The 21,042-nt window shown below is 32.6% G+C and overlaps 3 protein-coding genes across 3 annotated transcripts; all 3 read right to left on the bottom strand.

Annotated features, from left to right (window-relative positions):
• Positions 1-154: 154 nt before the first annotated feature.
• LOC129875881 (uncharacterized) lies at positions 155-1,636 on the bottom strand. Its single transcript, XM_055951106.1, has one exon. It carries the CDS (start codon positions 1,634-1,636, stop codon positions 155-157), a length of 1,482 nt encoding a protein of 493 aa, XP_055807081.1.
• A 4,967-nt stretch (positions 1,637-6,603) lies between these two features.
• LOC129876481 (pentatricopeptide repeat-containing protein At3g14580, mitochondrial) lies at positions 6,604-8,274 on the bottom strand. Its single transcript, XM_055951931.1, has one exon. It carries the CDS (start codon positions 8,256-8,258, stop codon positions 7,020-7,022), a length of 1,239 nt encoding a protein of 412 aa, XP_055807906.1. The 5' UTR covers positions 8,259-8,274; the 3' UTR covers positions 6,604-7,019.
• Positions 8,275-15,591: 7,317 nt separating this feature from the next.
• Positions 15,592-18,190, bottom strand: LOC129876740 (glucan endo-1,3-beta-D-glucosidase-like). Its single transcript, XM_055952240.1, has 4 exons — positions 18,008-18,190; positions 17,014-17,042; positions 16,450-16,684; positions 15,592-15,828 (listed from the first exon to the last, which is right to left on the bottom strand). Exons 1-4 carry the CDS (start codon positions 18,051-18,053, stop codon positions 15,803-15,805), a joined length of 336 nt encoding a protein of 111 aa, XP_055808215.1. The 5' UTR covers positions 18,054-18,190; the 3' UTR covers positions 15,592-15,802.
• Between the last annotated feature and the right edge of the window lie 2,852 nt (positions 18,191-21,042).

Consider the following 21,042-nt stretch of genomic DNA (forward strand, 5'->3'; position numbering starts at 1 on the left):
ATCTAGTTGACGATCACCTGAATCGAGTAGCTTTAACTTAGATCATGTATACGTATTAAGAAAACATACTAAGTACAAATCATTAGACGAGACATGGTAGAATTTCAAATTCAAATCCCCTGTAAAGTTCAAATCTTGAATCCGTCTGTGTGACTCAGGAAGTAATGGGAGGCTGACGTTGTTTTGCTTTAAGAACCAGTTCCTCTGTAGTTGTTCCAATAATTTCATTAGCCCTTTTAAGACCAATACAAAAATACCTTCCAATTTCATCCTTAGAAACAATTCCTAATTTCTCTAGCTTTTGCACTGCATCATCTACATCAAAATTGCAACTTATTGCAAATCTTTCTTTGATTAACTCCTCACATCGCGTATCGAGATCTAATAAAGTTGCTTTACCTTGTTCCATCAGTATAAAATACGAAATTATAACTTCTTTAACCTCTTGTTGTATAACATCGTCACATAAATGAAGTAAGGTACCCCTTCCACTGTCCAATTGTTTATCGTACATCGATTGAGTGATTAAATTTTGGTATTGAGCCATATTCTGCTGAAATGTAAAGTATATTTTCGCGCAATAACCAATCACTGTGGAGAGGATCGCGAAGAGGACCCATGGGTCAGCTTGTGGCATGTCAAGTGATGTCACAACCGCGAAAAGACCAACTACTGCTGACACAATAAATTGTACCCAATCCATAGGTGTTAAACTTGGATTTTTTTTCTCAGGTAGTACAATTTCTAAATCAGCCATTGGAATGTTTTTCAAATGTTTCACATAAATTCCCCTGTCTGGTTTTTCGTCCTCCTCACTAGAACGTCTATAAATAACGATGATCCTCTCGAACGTTGGTTCTTGAATCGTGATCTTACTAAGGACATTAGGCACGGTAAGTTCCATGTTTTGTATACGAATTCGTTCAACGTAGAAATCTTGTTCCTCCTCTGATGGAATTCGTTTCTTTCGTGGTTTTTTATTACGTTTGTATATCTTTTTCCCGAAAAATTTGTCCCCTCCCGTCTTTTTCATAAGCCATTTCCATGTACGCGCGATAATCATGTCAATTTTCTCCATGATGAACCAATCAGTCGTCCTGTCAATGCCAATGCCACGTCGAAAAATGACATACTTGTCAGCAAACTCAGGGAGTTTTTCATCCCGTGGATTGCACGCCAAGTATTTGGACAAAAGCTTAGTATCGAGTTTTGATTCATCCACTGTTATTGGAAGGTTCAATAGGTACTGCCCTGAATTCGCAATCTCTAGTTCTTCATCACTCGCGATTTTGAAATTACTCTTATCCATGACTTGGAATAAGTATTTTAAGAAATTTTGTTCCAGCTCATCTATGTCATTGTCGTTTAATTTTTGTTGCTCGAGACATTGTGCCCCGTGGACGGGGTCAAATAAGGCGTATAATCCCATGAGATCTTCGAATTGAATATTGTACCACGCGCGAATTGTGTATTGAACTCTCTTGCATAGCTTGAGAAATTCATCGCGATCAGAATCATTCTCAATTAAATTTGCCAATGTCATGATCAACCTGGATTTGAGTACTGGAATAACCGATTCACGTTCCAATCGAATAACCTCCTTCTTCTTCTCTTTTTTCTTCGTAGTAGTATCCATTGCATGTGTGTGTTCGATTAATTTGAATTCGTGTTTTTTTTTCTAAAGTTAAATGAAACAGAATGTTACATTTTCTTACTTTATATAAACATAAGATTGATCGAACATTATAAATGTAAGGAGAAAAATTGTAAAAAATTATAGGAATTAATGAATGGATGAAAGGTACTAAGTAACTGTATTTTTGTACTGTTTTTTCTAACTGTTAGCCTATTTGCCATTGATTTTTGCTTGTGGAGTATGTTTCATTTAAGGTATTTGTGACGTTTGTTGTTTTGTCTGAAATATTTGACTCAGTAAACACACAAGAATTGCCTAATCTACTTACATATGTTTTTAAATTTTATATACTGACGATATAATTTTTTTTTTTTAATAATATCGATTATCGAGTCACTTATAAAGTAATTACATATAGGTCTCTTGATAAGTATTAATTGATAAGCTGGTAAACATAGTAACTATTAAAATCGACTCATAGCTAACTTAAATATTACTATCCCATCTATATTTAGTGTAAAAACAAATGAGATCTGAATAGGGTGATGTGTAGCTTACCTTTATCTTGTGAAGATATAAATATTGTTTCAGAAGGATCATCGGATCAAGTAAAACATATCGAAATAATAGCAAATAAGCCATTTCAAAAGAAAGAATAGAGCACTATCAAGAATAAGCACTAAAATAATTGAAACCAAAGGGAATAAACCGTAATAATAAAATCCAAGAAAAAGATAGATGGGGAGTAATAATAATAATAATAGAAAATCTAAACAAAGTTCAACAACCTACTAACTTTCAATTCTAATCACTAATCTCGATATCTTTCTATTTAGGGTTATGTTGTCGATAAATTATATGTATGTCATATCCTGTCCAATCCCTCTTCTCGATACCTCTTTGGCTGACCTCTAACCCTCTTCAAATCCAGCATATTCAACCTCTCACATCTCCTCACTATGATAGCTATGCATCTTCTTTTTCTATGTCCATATCATTCCAGTCTCGCTTCCCTCATCTTGTTCATTATAGAGGTCACTCTGACTTTGTCCCTAATATATCTGTTCCTAATCCTATCTCTCCTCATATGCTCATCCACTCATCTTAACATTCTCATTTCTGCTATGTACTTTCATCTTCTAGGAATGTGATCGAGTTTTTGACTAACCAACCAACATTCTGCTCCATACAACATAGCTGATCTAAAAGTCACTTTATAGAACTTACCTTTTTAAGTTGATGATCACATTTTTATCATACAAGACATCGAATGCGAGCTTTGGTTGCCAATCAAGATATCTTTCTTCTCATGGAGAGTGTGGCATTGCAAACTTCCTTTGGATGACATTCTGACAAGACTAACAATAATCCGGGAAATAAGATTTTCCTTTTCTTAAAAGCCAGGAGCACCCCTCGAGTAAAAGCTTCCACGTCCGGTTATTTATATGAATATCCTCTCCGAAGTCAAAGAGTACATTGTAAGAGAACTTGGTAATGATTGGAATTGCGGGATGGATAGATGTTATAGATGATGAATCATTTCATCTACTGATCAAAATACAATACGTAACATCATCATTAATCTCTCTGTTAATTACCTTAGATTAAGACCCAATGTTATTAATACTTTCTCTCTTGAAGATGGCTTGTGAAGATTGATTATACACCCAAGGTCTAACAATCCTAACATTTATTTTATGCATTAGGTCACCTAATTAGTTTTATTTTTGTAATCAATAATTAATTATGAAGTATGAAAAAGTAATTAATTATGAAAAGATAGAAAGAAGAACATTTTCTTAAATGCCTCCTATGGTCTGCTAACCTAAGATATATTTATAAATTTGGTAGTAAATTCATTTAATCTGTTAAACATGTATTAATTTGAGATTGCTATAAGACTTGATAAATTTAAAATTTCATTAAATATTTGATATTGAACCAAAATATCATTGTAAATTGATTGAAAAATTATTGAAAAAACTTATAAACTTTAAATCATGAATTCACGTTTTATAAATAGGAGTAACTTTTTCCCATTATTTTTTTTCTCCTTTTTTTTTATGGGAATCTATATGAGAGTGGAGTATATTTAGGTATATAACAAATTGTTGGACTAATGGGATCACATCACATAGTTTATATATTGTTTATTCAATATGTACCATCCAATTCTCTATTGACCTAACTTTCTATAGCTAATAAGATTTTCTTCCATCTACGTGACATTTATTTTGAACGTATTTAGATGATCATTTTGTAATTTGGAATGTCAACTGACACGATGGAGATGAGTTGTGGTGTGTATATTTGCATACTCGGAATTGGAGTGTGCATTTGTCAACTAAGGCAAATTTGAGTGTTATTATGTCTATTTGGTTTAACCACCTTTATTGAGATGACACTTTAACTTGACATTTACGGATAGTTACATATCCTATCTTTCATTGTGACCATATAAACACTTCACCTTGATATATGAGCGTCTTGCAAATACCATAACTTAGAAAATATATGTCTAGCCACCTTGAAGGGAGTGCACTAATCTAAATATGCATTCTTAAACTAAATTAAGGAGTCTAAATGTGCATTATAAAAATTGGGGTGTTTAATTGTAAGTAATTGAGGACAAGTTAAAATGTTTATCCACGTACTATGCTAAGAAATAATTTGATACCTATGGTATGTGTCTAAATTACACATTTTATCCTACGTATTATGCTAAGAAATAATTTGATACATATGGTATGTGTCTAAATTACATTTTTGTCTCTTTTAAATGTCTCACTTATAATTAACAAAAATTCCACAAGTTGGAGCAATAAGAAATTTCAAAAAAAGAAAGAAAAAAGTAAAAATGTTTTTTTTTCCTTCTTAAATGTCAATTATTTTGTAACATAGTTCATTAAAAGGATATTGCTTTTGGGATGTAACCAGTAAATATCTGATCACCTTAATTTTAATTAAAGATTTCAAATACGAGTTCTGAAAATAAAATCATTTTTGGTCGTTGGCGTTGTCAGGGGCGGACCCACGTGGTATCCAGGGTTCATCTGAACCCCCTTCGTTAAAAAATTACACTGTATATATAAGATAAATTTTTTAATTTATGAGTATATATTTAACATTGAACCCCTTGAACATAAGCCAAGGGACTAGCTCAGTGGCAAAGGGGGATCAATATTTTGCCTTAGCTTGTCTCAACTCGCGGGTTCGAATCCGAATAAGCACATATTTTTTTTCTGATTTTAGGTAATAAAATGTTGAACCCCCTTCATAAAATTCCTGGTTCCGCCACTGGGCGTTGTACTCTCAAAGCGAGACTTTCCTTTCATAACAAAATCAATTTGAGTTTCGAAATACGTACTGAACATCATTTGATCAGAATACAAAAAAAAAAAAGAAAAAAAGAAATGTTAATTAAGTTTGTGCGGCTAAATGCCATGTTTCCTTTTTATGCCTATTTAAAGGCCAAATCTTCTTTGGAGAGAGCCATTGTGAGCTTAGCCTACTCTTTCAACTTTCAATTTTTCTCAAGAAAATCGTGCCCTTCTCATGTCATTGCTTGATGGAACTCAAGCTCTAGATGATCATGACCACGACGACGAGAGATTAATGAGTGTGATTAGATCTCTTGAAGTCGAAATTGATCAATGTACAATGAAGGGTCATGACTTGTTTCAAGAAAATAATCAAGGGGTTGCCAATTTAGAGCATAATGGGCAATCTTGTGATCAAAGTCAAACAAATTTACAATCCAATAATATTGAGTTAAATTGGATGGAAAAAGAGACAAATGTTCATGAGGTTGATGACATGAATTTTTTGGATATGGAGACAAATAATCAAGAGATTGATGGTGTGTCTAAATATTGTTATGGTATTTGCTTAGAGGAAAACAATTATAATTCTATTTTTGAGGAAGAAGAATATATCAGCACTAACACTAGGTTCTATTCATATGTAAAACTGAAATTTTAAAATAAGAAGAAAGAAATATTCTTCTTTTTAATTTAGGCACTGCACATTTGCAATCCTACTAGCAAAATCTAATTATTGACTCGGAGGCAGATCCAGAATTTAAATTTGATGGATTCACCTTTAAAGATTCTTAGACTGAGCTCATTGTAACAACTAAGCCTCAGTCCTTAACAAGTTGAGATCGACTATATGAATCCTCATTAATAGTGTTTTCATATGATCTAATCATCAATCTGTTGGTCTAAGGTTATCAGAAAGGGAAATTAAACAGAACTATCAGACCAGAGCATTAAGACAGACAATTTGTTCTGTAAAATGAGTCTTCTTCCTGCATTGATGATGTGATTTCGTTAACACAGAACCTTAATTTGGCCTCAACTGACAACTAAAAGACTTCAACTTTGAGAATGCATATATAGACACCTCAACTCCTTTCAACTGTATCAGTTGAACACTCCAACTTACAAAATGATCATCTAGACACCTCCAAAATTTATGTGTTATGTCTGCATCAGGTGTCCACGAGACACAGTGAAGATGAGTTGAGGTGTCTAGATGTGCATTCTTACAGTTGAAGTGTTTAATTGTCAGTTGAGGCCAAGTTCAAATGTCTATCTATGTATTATGTCAGCCATGATTCTTTCGTAAATGGTACTGTAATTAAGCCACTCTGTATGTAAAACTTCTCATCTTCTTCTTCTAGTAACTTAGAGTACCTTGAGCTTTTGAATTTGCAGATCAATATATCCCAGATTCATTTCGGAAAATGTTGTCATTGGAGTTCTTGGATTTGTCCTATTAAGAATCTTCAAGGATAAATTCCAAAGTTATTAGAAGCTCTCGTGTATCTCAAACACCTGAACATCTCATTTAACAAGCTCGGCGGAGAGATTCCCACTGGTGGTCCTTTTGCAATTGCCACAGGTCAATCTTTCTTGTCAAATGATTGTTATGTTGTTAATGACTACAAATATTTCTACAAAACATTTTATTTTATTTTGAAATGGTTTAAACTGTATTCATGAAAAGTACAAAGATAGTGCTGAGATCCTGTACAAGTGAACAAAAGATCCACAATATAGCCCTTCTAAACTTAGAGGAACTCTAAGAATTCTAGTAAAGTAATTGCCAAAATTCCTCAATGAAGGCTTTGTTTTCATTTAATCGAGCTTTTCCCCTCGGTCATAATTGTTTCCTCCATCAACTTAGTACATGAAACCATGTCTGGTTGAAACAGGAGTTGTTAAATAAACGAAGCTATACTATCAGGTTTTCTCCAACTCTGCAAGTCTTCATGCAGCACTTACGCCTGGTATGAGCTAGAGCTATGATATCAACACCTTAATATTCAGATGTGCATTCAAATTCAGACGCCTTAATCTTAATGAAAACAAATGAGGCCTTAGTTTGCAAGAATTTCATCATAAGTATAGGTAGTACAACAACCTCCATCAGGAAACAAGCAACCAAGAATCTTCCTCCACATACCCATCCTCGGCACAAATCCATGTCTCACCATTTGCCTCAATACCCAGTCTAAATCTCCAACAAGCTTACCATCACAAAGGCCATGTACTATCACCTTATAAGACTCAAAACTTGGATTCACCCTCTTATCGATCATTACAGCCATAAAATCTTTGGCCTCCAAGAACCTCTTAGCATCAAGCAAAGCATACAACACCTCCTGATAAGTCCCCGAATTTGGATCACAACCTTTCATCATTACTTTCTTGAACATATCAATCCCCTCGTCAACTCGCCTTTGCTTCCTTAGCCCCGAAATCAATGTATTAAACACAATGGCATCTGGTTCAACATCCTCCTTTTCCATCCTCTCTAACAAACTCAAAGCCTCATCAACACAACCACGCTCACACAAAGCATGCATCATAGTCGAAAACGTTCTAACATTGGGTCGACAATTCTGTTTAGGAAATTCATCAAACACCTTATATGCAGCATCCATCTCCCCACAACGACACAACCCTTTAACGATTATATTCAAACAACAAGCATCAATCTCAACACCCAATTCAGAACCACGCATATACACCTTATGAACAACATCAAATTGCTTAGTATTCACAAGCAAATTCAGTACAAAATTAAAAGTTTTCACACTCGGAAAACACTTATAATTAGGCATATCGAAAAGGGTCTCAATTGCTTTGTTAATTCTACCACCTAAATGCCCATAAATCTTAATAACATTATAGAAAAACTCATCAGAAAGTCTACATTTCCTTTCAATCTTGATTTTCTCCATAAGGGTCTCAATTGCATCAAAATTCTTACCCATTGCAAGATTCTTGACAACTAAACTATAAATGGCTTCATTGGGTCTGTAATCTTTTCGATTTGAGATTTGATTGAATGCAGTTAAAGCTGAACTTGGGTTTTTCAGATTTTGAAAAATCTTGATAACTTCATTTGAGCTTAACCAATCTTTGGAGTTGATAAGGTTGGTGTCATCTGAATTTTGCAATTGAGATGATGAAAATGGAGATGATGGGGCTCCAAGATTTGATCTTTGGAGAGAAAGTGGAAAATAGAGAGGAGATTGAAAGATTAATTTGTGAATAAAAGGTCTGTAATGACATGCACACATTGTTCTATATGAGTTGATGACACTATGCATTGTTGTTGTGGTTAGGAAAAAATGAAAAAGATGCACACATTTAATAGGTCATTATCAATAAACTAATAAAACTTGAGTTCAAACAAAATTGATCATGCATATTTGAGAAAGTTCATGGATTAATAGAAATTAAAAAAAATCAAGATAATCCTGAATTCCTATTTGGTAACATATAAACTCCAAAAAAGGAATGCGCCTTTTAAAAATAATGAGTATCATTAAATAGGTCGTCACCAATAAATTCAAAAAATTTGAACACAAACAGAATCGGTCACGCACATTTTCAAAAAAATAAATTCATGGTATACTCCACAAGAAAAATTGACATAATCTTGATTTCGATTTGTGATACATAAACTCAAAAGCGATGTTTGCCTTTTGAAAATAATGAGTATCATTTAATAGATCGTCACTAATGGATCCACAAAATTTGAGCTCAAATAGTGTTGGTCACACATATTTTTTAAAAAAAATTCATGAACTAATACACATAAAAAATTGAGATAACTTTGATTTCGATTTCGTGACACAAATGAAAAACTGAGAAAAACGTCTAATTCTTGTTAAGTAGCCCCTAAATGCTAAAAATTGATGTGGATCATGGTAAGGCTATATGCACTGTTTTCCCAGGTAATTACGCAGGGTCCTTTAAAGGTTTTGAAAAAAAATTCCCAAAAATTATATCACCTAAAATATCAGTAACTAACAAATACGAAAAATTAAGAAAAATTGTCTAATTTCTATTGAGTGGCTCTTAAATGCTAAAAAAAGGTGTGGTCATTGTGAGACTATACGTATTGTTCCCCTAAATCATTACGGAGGGTCCAATAAAGATTTTCAGAAAAAAGTGCCCAAAAATCATATCACCAAAAAATTTATTGACTAATACACACGAAAAAATAAGAAAATCGTCTAATTCCTGTTGAGTGACTCCTAAATACAAAAACAATTGTGTGGATCATTGTGAGGCTATAAGTACTATTCTTCCAAGTAATTTTAGAGGGTCCTATAAAATATTTGGAAAAAACATGCCCAGAACCATATTACCAAAAAATTTATTGACAAATACACACGAAAACAAAAAAAATAGTCCATTTCTATTGAATAGCCCCTAAATGCTAAAAAAGTATTGTGGATCATGGTGATGCTATACATATTGTTTCCTCAAGTTATTGCCCAGGGTTCTGTAAAAGTTTTGAAAAAAAGTTTCCAAAAATCATATTACCAAAAAATTCATTGACCAATACACACATAAAAATTGAGAAAATCGTCGAATTCCTATTGAGTGCCTCTTAAATGCAACAAAAAAAAAATAGTGTGAATCATGGTGAAGCTATAAATAACATTTTCCCATGTCATTACTCATTACAAAGGGTCTTCTAAAGATTTTTGAAAAACAATGCGCGAAAACCATATCACCAATAAATTTATTTACTAACATACATGAAAAACTGAGAAAATCATCTAATTTATTTTGAGTGGCCCAAATGCTAAAAAAATAACGTGGATCATAGTGAGGCTATATTTACTAGTCCATCAGGTCATTATGGAGAGTCCCATAGAGGGTTTGGAAAAAAAGTGTCCGAAAATCACATTACCAAAAAATCCATTGACTAACATAAGAAAATCTGAAAAATCGTCTAATTCTTTTTGAGTGACCCCTAAATACAAAAAAAATGGCGTGACTCATGTTAAGCTATATGTACTGTTCCCCCAGGAAATTACGAAAGGTCCTATACGTACTGTTCCCTAGGGCATGATGGAAGGTCCTATACGTACTGTTCTCTAGGGAATGACGGAGGGTCTTATAAAAGTTTTGGAAAATAATGCATAAAAATTGTATGACCAAATTGTTTTTACTAACACACACGAAAAACTAGGAGAATTAGTTAATTCTTATTTAGCCGCCAATAAATGCAAAAAAAATGATGTGCATCATGGTTCTGCTATATGTACTGTTCTGCTAGATTATTAGACTATAAAATGCCTGAGAATCATCTCATCAAAAAATTTATTGACTTAACAAACATGAAAAACTGAAAAAATTGCATAATTCCTGTTGAGTGGTCCTAAATGCTAAAAAAATGAAGTAGATCATGGTAAGCCTATACATACTGTTTATCCAGGTAATTACAGATGGTCTTATAAAGATTTTCGGAAAAAATGTCTGAAACCATTCACCAAAAAATTCAGTGACTAACACACAAAAAATTGAGAAAATCAAATAATTTATGCTGAGTGTCCTCTGAAAGCTAAAACAATGGCGTAAATCATGATGTAGGTATACGTAATGTAACCCTAAATCTTTATCAGAACATGGATTTTTTTTTAAAAAAAGTGATCAAAAATCATATTGTCAAAAAATTAATCAACTAACACACACGAAAAAACAAGAAAATCGCCTAAAAATCCCACCAAAATATTCATAGGCTAACATACATGAAAAAATGAGTAAATCGCCTAATTTTGTTTGAGTGGTTCTAAAAGTTATAAATATGTCGTGGATCATTCAAATGCTACACGTACTTCTCGCAGGATACTTACAGAGGGTCTCGTAAAGATTTATGGAAAAAATGGATCGAAAGGCAAACAATTAAAATATTCATTGACCAACACTCATGAAAAATAAGAAAATCGTCTAAGCTTGAATAACCCCTAAATGTTATAAATATGTCATAGATTGTGATGAGGTTACACGCACGGATACTTACAGAGTGTCCTGTAAACATTTTTAAAAAAATTGACTGGATTCCATAACACAAAAATATTAATAGGCTACAGGTATTAAAAATCATCTAATTCCGCTTGAGTGGCCCCTAAATACAATGAATATGCCATGGAATTTTTTGAGACTACATGTATTGCTCCTCCGTATGCTTACGGAAGGTACTGTAAAGGTTTCAAAAAAAGTTGACTGGAAGCAATAGCACCAAAATATTAATGGGTTAAGACACACAAAAAATTTAAAAAATCGCCTAATTTCACATGAGTTGCACCTTAATGCTACAAATATGTCGTAGATCGTGTCGAGGCTATATGTACTGCTCCAGCAGATACTTATAGAGAGTCTCATAAAGATTTCGAAAATAAATTGAATGGAAGTCATACCACCAAAATATTCATGGTCTAATACATACCGAAAAATTAGAAAATTGGCTTAATCCGTTTCAATGGCCCCTAAATGCTATAAACATGCCATAGATTATGCCGAGGCTGCATGTATTTATCCCCGAGGTACTTACAGAGGGTCACGTAAAAGTTTAGGAAAAAATTAACCGAAAGTCATACCACTAAATATTAATGGGTGAACATACACGAAAAATGAGAAAAGCGTCTAATTTCGCTTGAGTGACCCTTAAATGCGATAAATATGTCGAGGCTACATGTACTAATTCCCCAATTATTTACGGAAAGTCCCATTAAGGTTTAGGAAAAATATTAACCAAAAGTCATACCATCAAAATATTAATAGGCTAAGACACACGAAAAATGAGAAAATTACCTAATTTCACTTGAATGACCCCTTAATGCTATATATAAGTCGTGGATCATGTCGAAACTACACGTGTTTCTCCTATGGGTATTTATGAAAAGTCTCATAAAGGTTTCAAAAAAAATTGACCAGAAGCTATACCACCAAAATATTAAAGGGCAAAAACACACAAAAAATAAGAAAATCACTTAATTCCGCTTGAGTGACTCATAAATGCTACAAGTATGTCATGGATCATGCCGAAGCTACACATACTAATCTCCATGATACTTACGGAGGGTCCCGTAAATATTTCAGAAACAATTGAGCGGAAGTCATACTAAAGAAATATTCATCGACTAACACTCACGAAAAATGTTAAAATCGTCTAATTCAGCTTGTGTGGCCACTAAATATTATAAATATGTCGTGGATTGTATCGACACTACACATACTACTCCTCCGGATACTTACAAAGAGTCCTATAAATATTTCAGAAAAAATTGAGCAGAAGTCATACCACTAAAATATTCATGGCTAACACACACAACAAATGAGAAAATCGCCTAATTCCTCTTTAGTGACCCCTAAATGCTACACATATGTCGTGGATCATACCGAGTCTACACATACATGTACTACTCTCCCGCCTAATTACGAAGGGTCCAGTAAAGGTTTCGAAAAAAATTAACCGAAAGTCATACCGCCAAAATATTTAAGGGCTAACACACACGAAATATGAGAAAATCACCTTATTTCACTTTAGTGGCCTCTAAAAGCTATAAATATGTCGTGTATTATATCGAGGCTACACATACTGCTCCCTAGAGTACTTATAGATGGTCTCGTAAATGTTTCAAAAAAAATTGAACGAAAGTCATATCACCAAAATATTCATGTGCTAATGCACACAAAAATGAAAAAAATCATCTGATTCTGTTTGAGTGGCCCATAAATGCTATAAAAATATCGTGGATCATGCCTAAGCTACACATACTGCTCACTCAGGTACTTATAGAGGGTCCCGTAGAGATTTCAAAAATAAATTGATCGAAAGTCATACCACCAAGATATTCATAAGCTAACACACAAGAAAAAATAGAAATTTGCCTAATTTCACTTGAGTGACCCCTATATGCTATAAATATATCGTGGATCATGCCAAAGTTACACACACTGCTATCCCGAGTACTTACGGAGGGTCCCTTAAATCTTTTTAAAAAAATTGATCGGATATCATACCACCAAATTATTCATGGACTAGCACACACAAAAATAATAAAATCTCTTAATTTCGTTTGAGTAACCCCTAAATTCTATAAATATACAGTGAATAGTGCTGAGGCAACACAAAATGTTCTCCCAAATACTTACAGAGGATCCCATAAAGGTTTCAATTTTTTTTTACCGAAAAGCCTTACAACCAAAATATTCATAAGCTACACTCACAAAAAATAAGAAAAACAGCTTATTTCGCTTTAGTGACCCCTAAATGCGATTAATATGCCATGGATTTTACTGAGGTTACACTTACTGATCCCTCGTGTACTTACGTAGGGTCCCATAAATATTTCAAAATTTTTTTGACCAGAAGCAATACCACCAAAATATTCATGGGCTAACACACACGAAAAAAATGAGAAAATTGCATAATTCTGCTTGAGTTGCCCTTAAATATTAAAAATATGTCATGGATCATGCCGATGCTACACTTACTACTCTACTGTGTACATATAGAGGGTTCCCTAAAGATTTCAAAAATAAATTGATCGGTAGCCATATCACCAAAATATTCATCGGCTAACACACACGAAAAAAATAAAAGAATCACCAAATTCTGCTTGAGTGAACTTTAAATGCTATAAATATGTTTTGGATCATGTCGAGGCTACACGTACTGCTCCCTCGGGTACTTACATAGGTACACATAAAGATTTTATAAAAAAATTGACCAGAAGGCATATCACAAAAATATTAATGGGCTTTACACATGAAAAATGTGGAAATTATCTAATTCTACTTGAGTAATCCCTAAATGCTATAAATATGCGATGGATCATGCTGATGCTACATGTACTACTCCCCTAGATACTTACAGAGGGTTCCGTAAAGGTTTAATAAAAAAATTGATCGAAATCCATATCACCAAAATATTTATGGGCTTACATACATGAATAATAAGAAAATCGCCTAATTTCGCTTGAGTATGTCGTGGATCGTGCCGAAGATACACATATATGTTATGAATATGTCGTGGATCATGCCGAGTATACATATATTGCTCCCTCGATTACTTACATAGTGTATCATAGATGTTTCGGAAAAATATTGAGAGGAAGTCATACCACCAAAATATTCATAGGCTAACACATACAAAAATGAGACAATCGTCTGATTTTGCTTGAGTGATCCCTAAATGTTATAAATATGTCATGGATCGTGTCGATACTACACTTACTTCTCCCCGTATACTTACGGAAGGTATTGTAAATATTTCAAAAAAATTAACCGAAAGGTGTCCAAAATATTCATGCATGGCAAAAACGCACAAAAAATAAGAAAATTGCCTAATTCACTTGAGTGGCCCCTAAATGCTACAAATATGTCCTGGATCATTCCGAGGCTACACTTACTGCTCCCCCAGGTACTTACGGGGGGGTCTTGTAAATGGTTCAAAAAAAATTGACCGAAAGCCATGCCACAAAAATATTCATGGTCGTGGGTAAATCGCTTAATTCTGCTAGAGTGACTACTAAATGTTATAAATATGTCGTGGATTGTGCAAAGGCTACACTACTTCTCCCTTGAGTACTTACTGAGGGTCCCGTAGAGATTTTGGAATTATTTTTACTGGAAGTCATACCACCAAAATATTCATGAACGGGCTAACACACATGAAAAATAAGAAAATCGCTTAATTCAGCTTGAGTTGCCCCTAAATGCTTTAAATATGTCGAGGCTACGCATACTACTGCTCCCACAGGTAGTTACTGTTACGCATCGAGTCTACACTCTAGGCGTGACCGACTCTCAAAAATCATTATTGGTTCTCAAGCGATCCCTTGACCTAGCTAACTATTCAGCGAAAGACTCAACTCAATTATGGTAGTTTAACAATGATGGACATGCAAAAGAATATGAATTTAACTTCTCAAAATAAGTCTCAACACTCCAAATTATATATAATGAAATACTGTTTAAAAACAGACTCTGAAAAATTTAACTGACTCAACTCTATCTCTGTCTATATCTATGAAGCCTCTAATGACTTTAGATAGGTACCGACACAGGCCTACAACTACGTCAAAAGATTAATAAATAAATGAATGAAAGAGTTCCTCCAAATGCAAAGAGGTCTCACCAAAAGGTGGAAGGAAATTGATCTTTAACGATGCGCATGTTGATGATCTCTATCACCCGTATCTACATTATAAAACGATGCAACCTCAAAAGACGTCAATACATGAAATGTAAGATATGTAAAATATCTACAGTTCCCCAAATCATGACACAAAAAAGTCTAAATAATCCTGAATTCTTTTTTCGTAATACATAAACTCAAAAAACAAATATGATATATGCCTTTAGAAAACCATAAAAATTATTTAATAAGTAGTCAGCAATAGTCACAAAATTTGAGCAATGGACGAATACATAAAAAAATTAAAGTAATTCTTAATGCATAAACTCCAAAAAAATTCCATTACATGGTATATGAATTAGATTTTGTTTCCTTTGTTACTTGTGTTACGGGACCATTTTTAATTAATTAATTTATAATTTCACGTGATATAAGATTAGTTGTGTTATTTTTTTTGTTATAATTTTTTTTTCTATTGCGATAAATTTAAAATTGAATGATCATTTGCAAAATTAACCCCATTAAACTAACAACGTTAGAAAGTCCTTTATAAATTGCAAGATATCAATCAAGCATGCATACAAGATTTTTTTTACTGATATTAAAGGGGGGTTGTTGTACATGACTACATTTTGAATAAATAACAATTGGTCACCCAAAAGAGATCAAAAGAATGGCCTCTTTATTTAGCTGCTTATCCTAATCATGTCTTCACTCATAGATACAGCTGCCATAACCTGCCATTATCAAGATTCCATAATTGATCAATCACCAATGTTGCATAATGTCATCAAGATTTCATATTATTTCTAATGAAGATGTTAATTGGAAGTAACTATTCCCTTCATTTTACTCTATTTCCTTATTAGTGTTGTTTCATAATTTTCAATTTAAACTTCTTATTTTCCACTTAATAAAAAGGTTTTCACCATCACACAAATTTAATGACATATTTAGAATCGTAAGTTTCAAAAATCTTATAGCTACATATATATTATGGCATGTTTAAATTTAAATACTCTACTTACTGTGAAAATAGCTTTTTGTCACACATATTTTTTGAAAAAGTGATTTTGGAGAGTAACAATTTGTGTTTGACTAATCAATTTCAAAAAAACATATTTGCCAATTTTGGCACATCAATTTGCAATTGGCCAAAGTTCCGAAGTACTTTCGGAGAAAAACAATTTTTTTAGCTTTGAAAAATTGCTTATGCTATGCTAGTCAATTCTTCAAAAGCTTGACTAAACACTTCTGACTTCTCAGAAGTTTGATCAAACGAGCTATAAGTGTAGGCGAGTCAAACTGCATCAAGTCAAATTGTGTTACATAAATTGAAAATTAAAAAAGAGACTTACTTGGATCTGTCAAGACAACTAAGGCGGAATTACCAAAGTGGCAATTCCAATGGTTTCTTCCTTTAGCTTGATAATAAAGATTCATGGCAATAGAAGCATGGTTCATGAGATTATCTGGTGAAGAACAAGTGCAACCCTTTTGCAAGATTCTACAATCTACTTGAGAACATGCATAATTTATGTTTTCTTCTAATGTTTTTGAATCTGATGAAGGTTTAGCCACACACCAAGTTTTCTACAAAAAAAAATAATGTAAGAAAGATAAGTATTTCACCTATTGTTAGCTATGAAATTTTCCCATTTAAGTACCCATTCAGTTTCAATTTGTTTGGCTTGATTTTGAGCAAGAGAGTCGAACTAACAAATGTTTGATCTGAATTCAGACCTAGAAACATCATTTTTTTTAAAATGAAATTTATATATTTAGAAACTTATAAAGTACTATACGTTACAACAATAAACTATTTAAAAAGTATTTGAAAAAATTATGACCAAGAAAAATATGTTTTAACTATTCTAATTATAACTAAGACAAATAAATTGAAACGGACGACTAGAAGTTACCTGTTCATTTGCTAACACCAATGTCCACACTGCAATAAATAAAAACAAGAATGAAACAGTAATAAGTACTTTTCATTTTAACAATCATTCATCATTCATCCAAATATATATAATTTTGACACAAATCTTATATGTGATGAAAGTTTCACTAAATATATACATTTAACAAATCTTGAACTCAATAGCACACATAAATTGTGGGTTCTATAGCAAGCCAGGGGTCACCAAAAACTCATAAATTTCAAATTTGTTACGTAATTGGCCCTAGTTAAATCCTTAAATCAAATGAAACAAATGAACAATTCATAGATATGAATAAAATAAGATGTCTAAATCAAATGTCAAAAAGTTAGATACCTGCTTTTTTTTTCTAGGGAAAAGAGTTAAAATGTTCTGTACTTATCACAGAGCAAATGCTAGTATGGGAGTTGTTTTAGCCATAGGTGACAATTGGAGTGTTGTACTTGTTGAAAAAGAGAAAAAACTAAATCGTATTTTTTGAAATAGATTAAAAACGAAAGTAAAATATTTAAATTAAAATAAAGGAAGAAGAATGACCATCAATCGTCAAATAAACACTTTAATTATTGTTGTGACTAAGTAGACATCTCTTGTTGGTAAAAGTGTATCTCATAAACTCCTCAGGATGACACGTGCCAAAAAATACACGTTGTCCAAGTTTGAGCTCATGAAACTTTTTTATCTATGTAATTGGCCAAATTAAATCCTAAAACTAAATGAAATGAACAAAATAAGATGTGCCTAAATCAAACGTCAAAGGTTCACTTAACTAGTATGGTGGTGTGTACGAGCTTTATTCCTACCTTGGTCATAAGATAGAGAGATTGTTTCTTTAAAACATATCAAAATCAAATATGAAAAAAAATATAATAATAAATAAATTATCCTAAAAATAAAGGAGAAGAATAATAGCAAAATGACAAATATGACATAACTGAAACAAATGAAATAACAGAAAATAAAATACGTGAACCTGAGTGGGATAATAGAAGGAAAATAATGAGTGTTGCTTTAGCCATAGGTAATAATTGAATGTTGTTGTACTTGTTGAGCAAAGAGAAAAACAGACTTTGATTATCTTCAAATTTGCAGAGAAAGTGATTGTTGAGGTTTTCAGTGAGAAAAAAAGTTGCAACATTTTAAGGAGAGAAAAAGGGGAGAGAGGCATAACGGCTATATTTACTGGATTTGAGAGACGTTACAACTTAAGTGGAATATTGTGGGGCAAAATGGACAAAAGTGAAGTCCATTATGAGGACTTTTATGGTGCTATATAATATATTCTTGACTTTATTGCAAACTTGTAGTGGTGTTATTTGTTATTGTTAGAGAAGCATTAGTGCTATATTATTTTGCAAATTATCTTTTTTATATTCTAGCAATGAAGAGAGAGTTGATTTTAGTAACCGTTTGGCTGATTGTATTTGGGAGTGGTGGCGGCGGTGATGATGATCGGCCGTAGTGTTTATCGGCGTCTGATCCTGAGAAGACACATCAGCATGGCATACTTTTTCTATTCGAATTGGGGTTGGCGGCTATTATGATGAAGGTGATTTTTGATGGTAATAATTAATACTGGTGGTTGGCGATGATTATAATGTAATTATCAATGATGATGGTAGTGATGATTATCGGTGATGGTGGTAATAGGCAAGGTAATTGGTGGGACATAGTAATTATTGATAGTGGTCGGTTATGGTGGTAAGTGGGAGAGGTAAAGCTGGTTGTAGTGATTGGTAGTGGCGATGATTAATGATAGTGGTTGGTGATGGTATTGGATTTCAGTAATGATAATTATGATGATGAAAGTGATTGGTGTGGTAGTGACTGGTGATGATATTGGTGGTGATCTTGATGGTGGTGATGGTGCTTGTTCAATGGTGACTGATAGTAATGATTGACTAGTGAGTGACGAATGAGTGATGATTCTGATGGTGACTGTGGTGTTGCAATAACGGTAATGGTGCTTGTTCAGTAATGTGACTCAGAATCGAATAATGGTTGTACGATAATAGCCGATAGTAACTATGGACAGGATAATAATAAAAATCATCTCACAAAAATCTTTAAATAATATTAAATCTTTATTCAAGATCTAAATAATTCAGATCTATCCACTCATTAAGTGATCAAATCTCAATAAAACAAATGCATTTATTAGTTAGAGGTTCAAACCTCCGTGACCTCCATTAAAGTGTAATCAAATAAGGCCTAAATTTAACCCATGCTCTAATCACTTCACTTCACAATTTTCATACTCATCTTTATAAATCACTAATACATATACTATCTCTAAACGCAATTTTCAAAAGACCTTATATTATTTAATATATAATTTTATTTTATATAATTCTTTTAAAATTTTTAATATGTGATTTTATTCACACGTGAAGCTTCCAAGAATATGCCAAGGGAATGAAGTAATACTCCATTCATTAGGGAAGAGGGACCACACTTCATAGTGATAATTCAGAAAAGCTAAACTTTCCCAATAATATAATAATAATGATCTTAAAAGATTAAAATGAATGGACCAATTTGAACAAAGAAACTGAAAAGTTGTAACAGTGAAGGAAGCATCCAAGTACATGTAGTGCAGGAATATAATTTTAATTTAGATTCCCACCATTGTCTCAACAACAAAAAAAAAAATCATAAAAAATAAAATGAAATCTTGTGTTGTATTTTTGTGGTGTTGTACAAAGGTGGCAAGTTGTGACTTGTGGCCAACCAAGAAATATATATAATTATGAACAAAAATAAGATGTTTGAATCAAAGATTTAAAGTTAATAAATTCGATTTATATATATATATATATATATATATATAAAATATTTTTTAATAAATATATAAGATTTTGATCAAAGTTATATATTATATGAGAATCTTATCTTACATACTAATTTCGCCTTTGATAAACTAGACATCATAAAGGGATTAAAAGTTCACAATTCAATGAATTAAAGATTTAATATTGCTTATTAGATATCATAGAAATTGCAATAAGAATTTATCAATAATCGAGAGATTAAAATGCTATTAACCCAAATACAAAAACATTTGGTGATATTTTTCATTGCTTAAGATTTAGTTTGAAAAAATAAACAATACTTATGTTGGTGAAAAATAATACTAATTAAAATAGAGGACACAAGCTTAACTCGTCTATCCTTTTCATATATGAATCTTATTGAGTTGGTCGAAATATCAAATCGACCAAATAAAATCAAGTTCAACAAACGACGTAATCAATTCAACTATCACAAGTATTTGATAAAATAATCAATAAACGCGTAAACTGATTCGGATACCACAATTATTTAGAAAAATGAAAGAAAAAAAAACATCATAGAACAAGGTCACAAAATATTGCATCTTCTTTGCTTGCAACTTGTAATTTACACATGGTGTGTCTGTTTACTTCAGCACCTCATCTCCCAATCTTGTGTTCATCAACTTTTAACAAATCTTTTAATTGCCCCCACCAATAATTCATTCATTTGTATTGTATACACCAACCCCTTCTGCTCAGGGGCAAAAGCCAGCATGACATTAGGAATTCATTCGAATTCTTTTCGACGAAAAATTACACTATTTATATATGAATTTATATATGAATGAAATTATTTTTATAAGCATATAGTAAATATTGAACTTACTTCGATTATCGTATATTTACTTCTTCATATTTTAAATCCGCTTATTAAAAGTCTTGGCTCCGTCACTACCTCTACCTACGCCCACCCCCACCCACCCCCACCCTATGTGTTAATTCAGCAACTAAGTAAAGCAACCTCACATCTAAGTGCCACGTGATATCAACCCTTCAACTTTTCTTTATAATATTTTATTTGCCACACATATTTAATCACATAAGAAAATTTATTTTAGTTCTTAAAGTTGATGGTGAGAGAGCAACTTAAACACAATCGACTAGATTCAATTATTAGGGGTAATTACCTTTTGTTTCAAAAAATAATAATTTATAATCATCTAGAGTTCGAAAT

Source organism: Solanum dulcamara, chromosome 12 (assembly GCF_947179165.1).
Source record: "Solanum dulcamara chromosome 12, daSolDulc1.2, whole genome shotgun sequence".
In the NCBI taxonomy this organism is placed as follows: Eukaryota; Viridiplantae; Streptophyta; class Magnoliopsida; order Solanales; family Solanaceae; genus Solanum; species Solanum dulcamara.